General features: G+C 44.0%; 1 protein-coding gene across 2 annotated transcripts in view; it reads right to left on the reverse strand.

Moving 5' to 3' along the window:
- The window catches only part of LOC122934732 (heme-binding protein 2-like), a 39,311-nt gene extending 26,035 nt beyond the window's left edge, over nt 1-13,276 (reverse strand). The window contains exons 1-2 of one of the 2 annotated variants that reach the window (XM_044290400.1): nt 13,220-13,276; nt 12,716-12,845 (exon numbers count right to left, since the gene is read on the reverse strand). In XM_044290400.1, the coding sequence (XP_044146335.1) occupies nt 12,716-12,770 (55 nt within the window). In that variant the 5' untranslated portion in view covers nt 12,771-12,845; nt 13,220-13,276. Of the gene's footprint in view, nt 1-3,233; nt 3,338-12,715; nt 12,846-13,219 lie in introns of those variants that run through there. The other variant, XM_044290401.1, reaches the window with a different exon arrangement.
- Nucleotides 13,277-14,077: the final 801 nt, after the last annotated feature.

Raw genomic sequence — 14,077 nt, forward strand, 5'->3', positions numbered from 1 at the left:
ACATTGTTATGTCTATATTACTGGTTTAGTAAAGTTTGTTTTGCACAAAGCTGTGTGTTGTAGCTTTCCTCATCTGACTTCACTGTATCCTGGGGTCCCTCCCCGATTCACAGTCTTGCCGCTGAACGTCAGCAAGGCGAGCCATGCCCGTGTAAGATCTTCTAAAATGGCCAGAGATTTTCCTGGCCTGCTGCAAGACATCCTGGACCCCGGGGTATTTGGCAATGAATTGCTGCATGACCAAGTTCAGGACGTGTGTCATTTTGCCCCGTTTCAGCATGCTCAGCAGATTGGCACCATTGTCGCACACCACTTTACCAACCGTCAAATTGAGCGGGGTTTGCCACTGATCGGCTTGTGACCACAGAGCCGAAAGCAGTGCAGGACCAGTGTGGATCTTAGCTTCCAGGCACAACAGCTGCAGTACAGCATGGCAACGTCTCACCTGGCACATCAAATAGGTTCTAGGGAGCAGTGGAAAAGGAGGAGTCAGCAGAGGAGTAGACTGAGGAGAAGAGGCCTGCATGCAATCCGTGGAGGCAACACTAAATCCACACGGTAGTCACGGGTTGCATGCTTGACAGCTGTCAGAAGGTTCACCCAGTGGACAGTAAAAGTTATGTACCTTCCCTGCCCATGTGTCTGGTCAGATGTATCTTGGCACCGACACTATGCCAGAGATACAGTCACTTGCTGCTGAACGTGTCCATATAGCTCTGGGATGTCCTTCTGGGAGAAATATTTCCTTCCGGGGACCTTACATTGCGTTGTGCCAATGGACACAAATTTTCTAAAGGCCTCTGAGTCCACCAGTTCATATGGCAGTAGTTGGTGGGCTAACAGTTCCGACAAGCCAGCGGTCAGCAAGAGGGTTATCCGGCGTCAACTTTTTATATTTGAACATTTGGGCCATGAAAGCCTACCTTTTGCCAGATGAACACGACGGCACGGTGGAAGGTGGAGTGGAAGACAAATGGGAAGATAAAAAAGCAGGACAGGGAGCATCGGGAGTGTGGCTTTATGGGTTCTGACGTGTTACTCCCAGTGGGCTCGGTGATGGGAAGCCAGGTGCCTTCTTAAAGGCGGTCGTCCCTAGGTGAGTGTTGGGCTTACCGCGACTTGTGTTGACAGCACAGCCTGCAGATGGCAACACCATTGTCAGCAACTGACACATTAAAGCCCACACTGCGGAGCCATGTGCCGGCGTCCTGGGAGCGCCAGATGTGACCGTGCATGGCTTTCTCCAGATACATTTGCAATCTGCTTGTTGCCTCCTGTGCACTGCAAATTCTGCCTGCTTCTCCTTCTACCCCCTATCTGCTGCTCTGTCTCTCCCTCTGAACTCCCCTCTTCCTCTCTTGTGGGCACCCAGCGACACGTCAGCGTCACCTTCACTGACATTAGAGATCTCAGAGTAGGCAGCGATAGGGGAGACCTCAGTTCTTGGGCTTATCTGGGTACTGTTGTCAGACCGCTGGGTGGCTTCCATTGCTACCTCCTCTTCCTGATCCGATGCCAAGAATGGCTGCGCATTGGTAAGGTCTTGGAATGGATGGGAAATCGCATGCACCTTCTCCCACTTCGGCTCTGGCCTGGTGCACCTGCCAGACCCCTACCACTCCTGCAGAATGGCCTGCCTTTTCCTCTGCCTGTCATTTTCAAATTGACCCTGTGAAAAATTCCCTATAGAAGAACAGTTTTTGTGAAAGCAGGTATATTGCAGGCCTCAATCAATATTTGTTGGAAGCTGGTATGTCGATCAGTATTTTGTGGAAACATTTATCTAGAAACCTTTAATGAGTATTTGCGGGAAGCCAGTATATCAAACCCCTTAATTGCCTTTAAGATTCATTAAATGAATGTGAGGTAAACTCAATAACACAGCATAAACAAAAGCATAGAGTTACTGTTGTTGCTGGGCAGGAGTCTAGACCAATTACAGCCAGCCTCACACACAGCTTGTGTGGGAAATTCCCCTAGCAGGAGCTGCTGGAATCGTTACTCACCAGAAGAGCTGAACAGACACACTCCACTAAGAGCTGTGGTTTATGGAAGCAGAGAGGCCAAAATAGGCATTTAAAACAGTTATATAATGTCCCTACTATTAATAGTGATTAGAACTGTATACTGAACTAGTTATGTGTTTTTACTTACAGTTCCACCAATTGCAAACTAAAAAGTTCAATCCAGATTGCATACATCCATACTCAACTAATCTGCAAATAGTTACTGCTAACTGCATATTGCAACCACATTCAGCAAGTGAATTAGGTAGACCTCAGAAAGATCATAAAGTGCTTAAATAATTTAAAGAGAGTACAGAAACGCAAGAGAAATATATCCATTTTATGTTAAAATGATAAGATTGAACAGTTGAACCACCATCTTATGCATACCACCATTTTGTGATATCTTTTCAACACGTGTTATGTACATGGACTGCTGCGGAGGCGGCAGAGTTATACATGAAGAAAAGTTGAAGTTAATAAAGTTATTTTAAGCATTGGGCGTGCTCTTTAAAACCTACTGTTTCCATAGAACAGCGCTAGAGGAATTACACAGCAATAGACAGTCTGGTTAGACTAAAAGTCAGATATCAAAATTCTTCTAATGCCACAGCGCAAAAGGCACTTCATAGTGCTGCGCCTGCCACAGTGGAACTATTACCCTCAGAGCTCGAACTGATAGCGCTCCACAACTTGCACATTAAAGAGCACCAGCATATACCGCCGCGCAGCAACTGTTCCGAGTGAGCAAGCAAAGACACCTCAGCAGAGCTACCATAGAACATGTGCATTAGTCAAACTGCAGCCAACTCTTAGTGGCAGAAGGCAAAAGCAAGATAGTCAGAGCGCCAACCCTCCTGCGATCCCTAGAGAGAAAGACGCATGGTGGGAGGCCAAAGTCCAGAACTAGAGTGCCCGCACCACTATCCACGAAGAGGCCATGTACTGCAGCCAGCTAGTTTTCCTCCACTAGGCCCAAAGCCTACAGTAAGTTTTCCAAGCCAGAGCATCACAGCAAGAAAACACACGTCTCCTTTAAGGCAGACATTTGTTCCCTGCTCTTCAGAATGGTGGGATCCTGGACATTAGGGAAGGATCCACATGGTATTAAGGTAATCCCATTTTTATCCAATGGTTACCTTTGTTTATGCTGCCAAGGCTGTGATTGGCTAGTCGGGTTGAGCTAGTGCAGATAAATGTGGGCGCAGGTGAAGCTGGGGTCCATACCTCATCGGTGAAAGAAGAATCATTGCTGCTGAAGACAGTCCCCCTGTCCGATGGATGTGCTGATCGCTGAGCTGAGGAGAAAAGAGCAGGCGTTGCGGAGGGTGAATTGCTGGAGTCTTGTCTGAGGGAGCCGTCTGCGCCTTGCCCTGCGCTGCCTGAAACAGATAATGTGGAAGTGAGGACTGTGGCATCTTTAAGTTAGCGGCGCTCTGAGTGCCAGAAGAAAAGTCGCCAGGTTTTTTCTCCCTCCCCTCCTAGGCGCCTGCAGTCACTGGGGCCTTTGGTTGAATTTGATGTTGCTGCAGCATTTCTCCCAGCGCATAGACTGATTGCTAATCAAAGTGTAAGCCTGTTGCGAAAGGGTACCTGTTTTGCATTTAATGATACTCAGTGTCGATGGCCTACCATGTGTAAATACAAGGCCAAATGCTCTTTTTTGGGGGGCGGGGGGCACCCAATGTTTTAAGAAAGCTAGCATCTCTGACCCCCAGTCTCCAAAAGAATTGTTGGGAAAAAGCTTGGAGTCCAGTAAGGTTGTCGATCATGCCCCCTTAGCTAAGGCACTACCCAAATCAGATGGCTGAATTGTTAACTAAGGGTTTCCAGGATGGGTTTGTAATACCGGGTTTTTCAGGTTGTGTGGTGGTTAGTAATCTTTTGTCTGTTCATCAGTTTCCTAATGTAGCTGTAGATAAAGTTGTTAATGAGTTGTCTTTAGGTAGACTAGCTGGCCTTTTTGTTTACCCCCCCTCCCCTGTTTGAAATTTTGTATATCCGCCTTAGGCTGGGTTCACACGAGCGTGACTGATTAGGTCCGGATGCGTTCAGTGAAACTCGTACCATTTTGCAAGCAAATTCAGTCAGTTTTGTCTACGATTGCGTTTAGTTCAGTTTTTTCCGCGCGGGTGCAATGCGTTTTTCACGCGCGTGATAAAAAAAAAAAAACTGAAGGTTTACAAACATCTCTTAGCAACCATCAGTGAAAAAAAAAACGCATCGCACCCGCACTTGCTTGCGAATCCAATGCGTTTTTTCGTGCAGCCCCATTCACTTCTATGGAGCCAGGGCTGCGTGAAAAAAAACGCAGAATATAGAACATGCTACGATTTTCACGCAACGTAGAACTGATGCGTGAAAAACACTCATGTACACAGCCCCATTGAAATGAATGGGTCAGGATTCAGTGCGGGTGCAATGCATTCACATCACTCATTGCACCCGTGCGGAAATCACGCTCGTGTGAAAGGGACCTTAGGGGTTGTTCCTAAGGAGTCTAACTCTTTTAGGCTCATTCACCACTTGTTTCCCCTTAGTTTGTCCTTGAATGTCTTATGCTTATTTTGATTATGCTATTAGCTTGATTAAGGATTTTGGGTCTGGCTCTTTGTTGGCTAAGGCAGACATAAAATCTGCTTTTCGTTTGTTGCCGGTTCATCCGGTTGGTTTTTGTCTTTTTGGTTTCTTTTTTGACCGGTGTCTACCTATGGGCTGCTCATGGTCTTGCTTTTATTTTGAAGATTTCATGTTTTCTGGAATGGGTTGTGGCTGTTTGGATGCCTATGGGTTCATTGACACTATCTAGATGAGGTTTTGTTTATTGGTCCTGGTTCCTCTCCAGCTTGTGCACAGCTCCTTGATTGGGATTCCTTTGGCTTTAGTTGAAAGTTTTTTCTGTGTAAATGTTTAGAGTATTTAGGAATTGCTAGTTCTGCGTTCTCAGTGTTATTTTGTAGGTCGAGGGCCACGGTAAAGGAATTTCAATCTCTTGGATTTATTGGTATATTTTTCCCAAGGTTATGCCATTAGCAAGTATTTCTCGTCATTTATCTTTGCTTATTACTGGGCTGAAGAATCCTGCCCTTCAGGTCAGGATCTCAAGGGAGGTTCAGGATTATTTATTAGTCTGGTTGGGATTTTTTCAGGGTTTTAATGGTTGTCTGATTTTAATTTATGCTGTTGATCTACAGCCGTTTACAGATGCTTCAGGTTCAGTAGGTTTTGGTGCTTTTTTTCAGGGTAAATGGTGTGCTGAGCGTTGGCCCCAGTTGTGGTTTGATAGAGGATTAGTGAAGAAATTAGTGTTGTTGGAGCTATTCCCGGTTATTGTTGCTGTTACACTATGGGGTTCTCAGTTCAAGAATAGGAAGTAGATTCTGAACACGGGTAAGGGTGTTGTCTTAGATGATAAACAATTTTTATGGTAAAGTGTAGTATGGTGATTAATTTGTTAAGGCATTTAGTTTTGCTATGCTTGAGTTGGAATATCTTACTTAGGGCAGTGCATATTCCTGGTAGACCGAATAAGGTTGCTGATGAGTCATCCCATTTTCAGTTTTGCAGATTTTGTCAGTTGGTTCCTTATGCAGAGCGGGGGAGAGAATGGTGCCCACTTCACCTGTGGACTGTGATATGGTTATGATTATGGGACTTTTGCAGCAATAGTTTGCCCATCTACATGGTCAAGTTATGTAGGCACTTGGTCCAAATGGTCTAGTTTTTATGTCTGACTTATCATTGTCTCCCTTGATACTGTTGAAGCAGTTAGCTGTTGCCTTTTGCTCATCTTTGTTTCGTAAGCGTTTGGCCTATACGACGGTATGTCGGATTCTTGCGGGGGTTTAGTTTTTTGTGAGGTTGTTAGGCAATAGGTCTTTGTGAAATTCTCATTATTAAGCAGCTGTTGAAGGGGTATAAGAAGGGCAATTGTGTTTGACAGGCATTGTCCTGTTACCCCTGATAGTTCAGTTTGTTTTTCGGATTATGAAGCAGGTTTGTTTTCAACAGCCTATGTTCTTCGGGGCATTACACATTAGTGAGCTCCTTCCAAGATCTAGGTTTCAGTTGATGGGCTTACTTAGTTCCTCGGTTTAGTTTTTTGAACTGTTAAGATATTCATTAGTCATTCCAAGATAGATCAAGGTGGTAGAGGTTTCTGGATTTGTATTAGGGCATCCCTACCAGTCCAGTATGCTCCGTTCGCCTATCTTTAAAATATTTGTCTGTATGCCCCCATGGTTCAGTTAATTTTTGGGTTCCCCATTGACTCAGTTTCGTTCTGCGTTTTCACATGGAATTTCAGTTTTCCGGGTTTGAGCGATCGCAACTTTTCTTCCCATTCCATTTGTATCAGGGCTGCGACTGAGGCTTTTAGTCTTGGTCTTGAGGAGTCCGCAATTCAATGGATTGGTCATCTAACTGTTATACTTCTCATGTCAGTCAGGATTTAAATTGATTGATGCATAATTTATTTCAGGTAAGGTTGTATGGCTCATTGGTCACTGCTTTATCCACTGGGCAAAGATGAGAGCCAGTGTATGACCATAGGGACTTTATCTATGCCGTCAGAAACAGTACAGATTTATTGGAATGGTGTAAGAGGTCTGAGGTGGCTTGATTTATGGAATCAGATACTGATCATGGCTGCGGATTATCCGGACCCAGATTAAATTGTTATACATTTTTTTGGGGGGGGGGGGGGGGGGGTAATGATATTGGGAAGCTGGGTACTATGGATCTAGTTTTCCAGATGAAGTCTAGTTTAATGACAGTGCATAGTTTTTCCAAATGCCAGAGTTGTATTTTCTGAGATTGGAACAATCGCCTGATATTAAGCACCTGGACAGAATTCGTTGCAGGATTAACAGATTAATGTCAAAATTCCTCCATATATTATGGGGTTTTACTTTTCTCCATATTGATTTAGAAGGTGGTGTGCCCGGCCTTTATTTTTCGGATGGGGTACATTTATCCGACATTGGCTTGGATATATTTAATTTGGATTTACGAACCATTGTTGAGCTTAGTTTTGGTGGGGTATGAGTTTGACAAGCTGCAATTTTTTGAGTTTGAGCTTATGGCTGAGCTTGTGTTTTGTTGTATATGAATTCAAATGAATGTTTAAATAGAGTTGTTAATGTTAAATTATTAATTTGTAATGAGCTTCAGCTTATGGTTGAGCTAGTGTATTGAGTTCAACAGAATTTTGTAATTGAGTTGTTAAATTATTAAAAAATATTTTCCAATCAAATTGGCTGGTTTCAGCATTTTTATTTATATTTGGAATATGTTAAGTGGGATATGACCTTTCATCCCATAAGGTCAGAGCTTTCCTTATTATACATAGGTTTTGGTAAACAAAAAAAACATTTTCGTTTTCAGGAATAAAAGACAAAAGGACAGTGTGTAATACACGGACTATCTTAGAAAGTATGTTACACCCCTTAGTAAGTCACACCTATACCAGTCCTTAAAAAAGGACTTGTGGCCCTATTAGCTAGTGTTTGGTGTCCCCAACAGTCTGTCCCTGTCCACACAGCAACCTCTCCCTACACTGGCAAAACACGGAATATAAAATTGCAGCCAGATCGGGTTTATTTATAAGGTAGGGGTATGTCCATGTGCTGAAACGTCAGTTAGCTGTCCTGTACCACTTGATGGATGTGTCATTTGTCAAAGTTCTTCACAATGTAAAAGATTATGGCGAGGGCTGACATCACTTTATGTTCATCCTTTAGGCGAACGAGCAAAGTTTGCTGCGAAACGACCACCGGGTGAACTGCAAGGCCATCTCTAGTTGTGAAAGGAAGCAAAGTATATAAGTAAATGTGTAGTCTGCAGAAAGGCACTTAGACCTACAGAACAAAGATCATGTAAACCCATCACCATAGCGGAATGGATTGTTTTGGCCCAGAGTACAAGAGATAAACGAATATTTACATTTCTAAGCTCCAGAGCAATTCACCTGGAAATGTTTGAAAATATGTCAACTGACGCATTCATCAACGCCTTGAGAGTTTTCATAGCCATTAGAGGTACTGTCAGTGCTTAGATCTGACGAAGGATTTAATTTTGTCAGAGCAAAGGATGAATTGAAGAAAGCTCTAAAAGATCAATAAAGAAAACGGAGTATTTGTTGTTAGAGAAATTTTCATATGAATGCTCCACATGCAAGCCATACAGGAGGAGTTCGGGAAAGACAAATCAGAACTGTAAGGAATGTGTTATGTTCAGTGTAGAAAAAGAATAGATGATGCTTCACTTAGGACCCTATTCTATGAAGTAATGTCTGTTAAGTCATCCACTTAGTTGATAACAGCTATTCTACAAATTTGGACCCTTTAACTCCCAACCATCTACTTCACCTTAACTCTGAATACATACAGCCACCACCTGGCAAGTTCACCAAAGAGGATTTACATGCTAAAAAGGATATGGTGAAGAGTTCAATATCTATCAGATAAGTTTTGGAATAGATAGATGGAGGAAAGAGTACTTAGCCAATCTGATGCCAAGTAGTAAATGGCAAACACCCAGAAGAAAGGTCCAAGTTGGTGACAGTGTTAGGCTTCTTTCACACCTGCGTTCAGGTGTCCGCTTGTGAGCTCCGTTTGAAGGGGCTCACAAGCGGCCCTGAACGCAGCCGTCTGGCCCTAATGCATTCTCAGTGGAGGCGGATCCACTGAGAATGCATCCATCTGCCAGCACTCAGCCTCCGCTCCGTGAGCAGACACCTGAACGCTGCAAGCAGCGTTCGGGTGTCCGCCTGGCCGTGCAGATCCGTTCCGACTTATAATGGAAGTCAATGGGGACGGATCCGCTTGAAGATGACACCATATGGCTCAATCTTCAAGCGGATCCGTCCCCCATTGACTTTCAATGTAAAGTCTGAACGGATCCGCTCAGACTACTTTCACACTTAGAACAATTTTCTAAGTTATAATGCAGACAGATCCGTTCTGAACGGAGCCACCGTCTACATTAATATGAGCGTATCCGTTCAGAACGGATCCGATCGAACGCTAGTGTGAAAGTAGCCTAAGTGAAAGAAAATTGACCTAGAAGTCAATGGAAATTAGCCAAAGTTCTAGAAGTTCAAAAGGCTGAAGACAAACTAGTAAGTGTATTGTGACAAATAGGAGACTCAAAACTTGACAAAGGAAAACTTCACTATTCCACTAAAGTTGGAATGTTCTATACAGAAATTAGTTGTTCTACTTGAGTGATAAAATTCACTTGGAAGTTGAAATCATGGAAAATTTCTCAATTTCATGTTCAAGTCCTATCACTAAGAACATAGAATTATAGGCGATTTGGTGGGAGTGTAGCTGGCCAGCTAAGACCTGACCTAGATTGCTAATATGTGTATAGCTAGACCTGCCAATAACCTTAATACAGTTCCCATGTTTGTGTGTTAAAGAAAGCCGAGTTATTTACAGCAACTTCATGTTTGGATGTCATAACTTCTATATTTTGCTCACAGAAGCAGAAACGATAATATGCCTTTAAGATTCATTATATGAATTGGAGGCAAGCTCAATGACACAGCAGAAACAAAGTATAGTCTGTTGGTGCTGCGCAGGAGTCTAGACCAATTACAGCCAGCCTCACACACAGCTTGTGTGGGAAATTCCACTAGCAGGAGCTACTGGGATCATTCCGAGAGGAGCTGAACAGACACTCCACTAAGAGCTGTGTTTTATGGAAGCAGATAGGCCAAGATAGGTATTTAAAACAGTTATATAATTTCCCTACTGTTAATAGTGTTTAGAACTGTATACTGCACCAGTTGTGTGATTACCTAGTTCCACCAATTGCAAACTACAAAGTTCACAATCCAAATTGCATACAACCATATCAGATCATACTCAATCTGCAAATAGTTATTGCTAACTGCAAGTTGCAACCACATTCAGCAAGTAAACTATTAGTTAGGCCTCAGATATACCTCAGAGATCATAAAGTGCTTAAATAACTTAAAATGAGTACAGATACTCAAGAGAAATATATCCACCATCTTATGTTGAATGACAAGATTGAAAAGTTGAACCACCATCTTATGCATACCGCTATTTTGTGATATCTTCTTAACACGTGTTATGTACTATCTGCTGCGGAGGCGGCAGTGCTATATGAAGAAAAGTTGAAGTTAATAAAGAAGTTGTTTCAAGAATTTGGTGTGCTCTTTAAACCTACCGTTTCCATAGGAAAAAAAAACAAAAAAAAAACAAACATACAGCTGTGTGCCTTCCCCAATTTGCGGAAAGGAACAGGCGGCCTATTGTAGAAATGCCTATTCTTGTCCGCAAAACAGACAAGAATAGGACATGCTATGTTTTTTGGGTGGGGCCACGAAACAGAGCAATGGATGCTGACAGCACACGGAGTGCTGTCTGCATCTTTTGCAGTCCTATTGGAGAACGGGTCCACACCCGAGCCACAAATGCGGCTCGGATGTGGACCACAATGGTCTTGTGCATAAGGCCTAATAGACAGTCTGGTTAGATTAGAAGTCAGATATCAAAATTCTTCTAATGCCACAGCACAAAAGGCACTTCATAGTGCTGCACCTGCCACAGAACCACACACACACACACACACTTTATACTGTTAAAAAGTATATTTTAAGTATCACACCTATACCAGTCCTATAAAGGACTTTTTGGGCCCTATTAGCAAGCGTTTGGTGTCCCTAACAGTATGTCCCTGCTCCACACAGCAACCTCTTCCTACACTGGAAAAAGACTAAATATAAAATGGTGGGCAGGTGGGGGTGGGGGGTATGTCCATTTGCTGAAACTCTTCAATTGGCTGTCCTGTCCCACCTGATGTCATGGGTTAAAGTTCGGCGCTATGCAAAAAAATATGGCACGTGTGAATATCGCCATATGTTCGGCAAATCATGAACAAAGTTCTCCGTGAAATGACGGCCGGCAAACAATCTCTACTGGTGATGTCTCCAAAGGTAGCATCATTACTTCTATTTTTTTGTTTACAAGGAATTAAACCTGCAATACTCCAATTTTGTTGTTGTTCTTAATGAGAGCACTAAAACTAGTTTTCCATTGGCCAACACTGTACCATACTTTCCTTTTTATCTTAAAAGAACACACTGGCATGGGTTTGGAAGTTTCAACATTATAGGCCAGATGTCTAGCTTTGTATGGGCAGACTCCTACACCAGAATATTTTATCTTCATTATACAGAATTCAAACTTACCAACATTTAGGTTAGTAAAAATTGGGACACTGGAAATCTCTCACCTGGGAATGCCCGACTGCATCCAGAAATGCCCATTTATGGGTGGGGCTATTAGCCCCCACCCATTTTCTGCTCATGACAACCTGAATTTGCCAGGACTGTCTCTGAAGACCAGGGAGTCCCTGAAAATTCAGGACAGTTGGCAACTGAGTTTCTCTAATGTATGTAGTGTCCCACTTGTGTGTATGAGCTCCTCCAAAACACCATTTCCATTTGTCATTTTGCACTCACTACTGTATTTGCCTTTATCATATGCTGCTAAATTCTTATTTCAGGCTGCTCAAACGCATTACACTTTGCCAACACTAGAGGTCTCTATTACATCATTTAAAATAGGCCAGCAACAGGAAGTTAGAGTTAGAGAGTGTGGGGAGAGAGAAGTTAGGACAGGAGTTAGGAGACCAACTGTCCTCCCGGGCTTTGCCCCAGGAGTTAATCTACTTGAACTTGTGGAGGTTAGAGCATTCCCAGCTTAAGGACTGCACAGCACCAAGTGACCAGGAGAAGCTTCCAGCACCTGGACACAACCTGACACGTACAAAGCTATGTTTAATATTTATATTGTTGCAAGGATAATAAGCCTGAGCAAGACCAGGAACAAAGCAGAGTATCGTCACCACTCCTGCATAAGCAAGTTGAGCTGGAACCTACATACAGTGCTTCATGGAGCCTGCTATTTCAGCTTTATCATCTTTGCCAATTTTATGCAATACAAAGTGCTGCTACCAAATTCTATTCACTGCAAGATTACAACTGCCAAGTAAAGTTCTTGTTTGGTTCAACTACTGCCTCTCATCATTCCACTTCATCTCCTCATTGCACGGTGCTGGTGTCACGAACCAGGGACACAGCCGCCACAAGCACCTCAACTTCCATCTGGCTGGAGTTTCCTGTAACCGAGAGTGCCCCAGAAGATTTGTGCCGTCTTCCCATCCACTGCACGCCGTCCCCAAGGGACATCTCAACTGTGAGTACTACCATCCTCAGCACCTTATCACTAGTACGCTCATGCACATCACCCCTAGGGTGTCCGGTCGTTGCATGTACTAGATGACAGTTTGACATTATGAAGTCTAGAACGCTCCATTGTTACCTTCATTCTTTTAATGGTTTTTGACCATTAGGGTACCTTCAGACATGGCAAAACATTCCATGACTGAAAATCAGCTCCATTTACCTCAGTGAAGCTTGCAGAAACCCATGTGCTTGTTGACTCATTCAAATGAATTAAAACCATTTTAAGTCGCAGAATTTTCCGCTACAAAATCTGGCACGTGTGAAGGCACCCTTATTGTTCTGGTGCAATGTTAAGTCAGAATTGTTAGCATTTACTTATTATATCTGGCAGGATTTCAGTCATTTTAATGGCAAGCATAGCACTGCAGAACACAAAGCCTTACAATATGGATGTGAGCAGAGCCTTATATAAAAGAGGACAACCTACCTTCAGCATTGTTCCCATTGATATACCCAAACAGACGGTTGAAACTAGTCACCATCCCTATGCCAAAAATGTCCTGTTTTAGTGAAGTTGTTACCCAACGAGTTTCTTCATACTGACGAAGTTCAAAGTCCTGAAAATGTAGGAGCTCAGTTAGAAGACAATAATGAATCAGCTGTCAGCAACTAGGCTGACCAGTTAAATTTGCGTTATCAACTTTGATGTGGGGGGGGGGGAGAAGTTTCCTATTGAGCTCCTCGCCTGCTCCCCCTCCTATTCACTGAATATAGATCCGAGCAGTGAACACAGACTTTGTTCACCGAAGTATGAGATAACAGCCGTCTATGGAGAGGGGATGGGGAAGGAGGAGAATGGAAAAGGGACTGCTGGAGACAGAGGGACTTAGAGACTACTGCTGGTGTGTAAGGGATATTCTGTCTTAAAGGGATTCTGTCACCTCCCCTAACCCAAAAAACGATTTTAAAGCAGCCATGAAGCACAGCTTACCTTGATTAGGCTGTGCTCTATGATCTTGTAATCCGTCCAGCAGTTTCTTCAAAAAAAAAAAACGACTTTTATTGATATGTAAATGAGTCCTGAAGGTGCCCAGAGGGGCGTTTTGTTCTTCTTAGAGAGCCCAGTACCGCCCCTCTTAGTGCCCAGCCCGCCTTCCTTGCACTGTCTAACCGCCCCCAGCCTGCCACAGCCTCTCCTCCCCCTCCCTCACGCCGAACGAAGTTTCGCACAGGCGCAGTACCCACTGAGGGCTGCGCCTGTGCGATCAGCAGGAGACTGAGGGCAGGAGCTTCATCCTCGTCACTGGGCATGCGCCGAGCCCAGTGACGTCCGATGCTCGCTCTTCCCTCAGTCAGCAGGGAAGACCGAGCATCGGACGTCACTGGGCTCGGCGCATGCCCAGTGACGAGGATGAAGCTCCTGCCCTCAGTCTCCTGCTGATCGCACAGGCGCAGCCCTCAGTGGGTACTGCGCCTGTGCGAAACTTCGTTCGGCGTGAGGGAGGGGGAGGAGAGGGAGGAGAGGCTGTGGCAGGCTGGGGGCGGTTAGACAGTGCAAGGAAGGCGGGCTGGGCACTGTAAGAGGGGCGGTACTGGGCTCTCTAAGAAGAACAAAACGCCCCTCTGGGCACCTTCAGGACTCATTTACATATCAATAAAAGTCGTTTTTTGAGGAAACTGCTGGACGGATTACAAGATCAAAGAGCACAGCCTAATCAAGGTAAGCTGTGCTTCATGGCTGCTTTAAAATCGTTTTTTGGGTTAGGGGAGGTGACAGAATCCCTTTAAAGGGCATCTGTCAGCAGATTTGCACCCATTTGACAGGGCCAGGCAGTGTAAATGTAACACC

This window comes from Bufo gargarizans, chromosome 4 (genome assembly GCF_014858855.1).
Source record: "Bufo gargarizans isolate SCDJY-AF-19 chromosome 4, ASM1485885v1, whole genome shotgun sequence".
In the NCBI taxonomy this organism is placed as follows: Eukaryota; Metazoa; Chordata; class Amphibia; order Anura; family Bufonidae; genus Bufo; species Bufo gargarizans.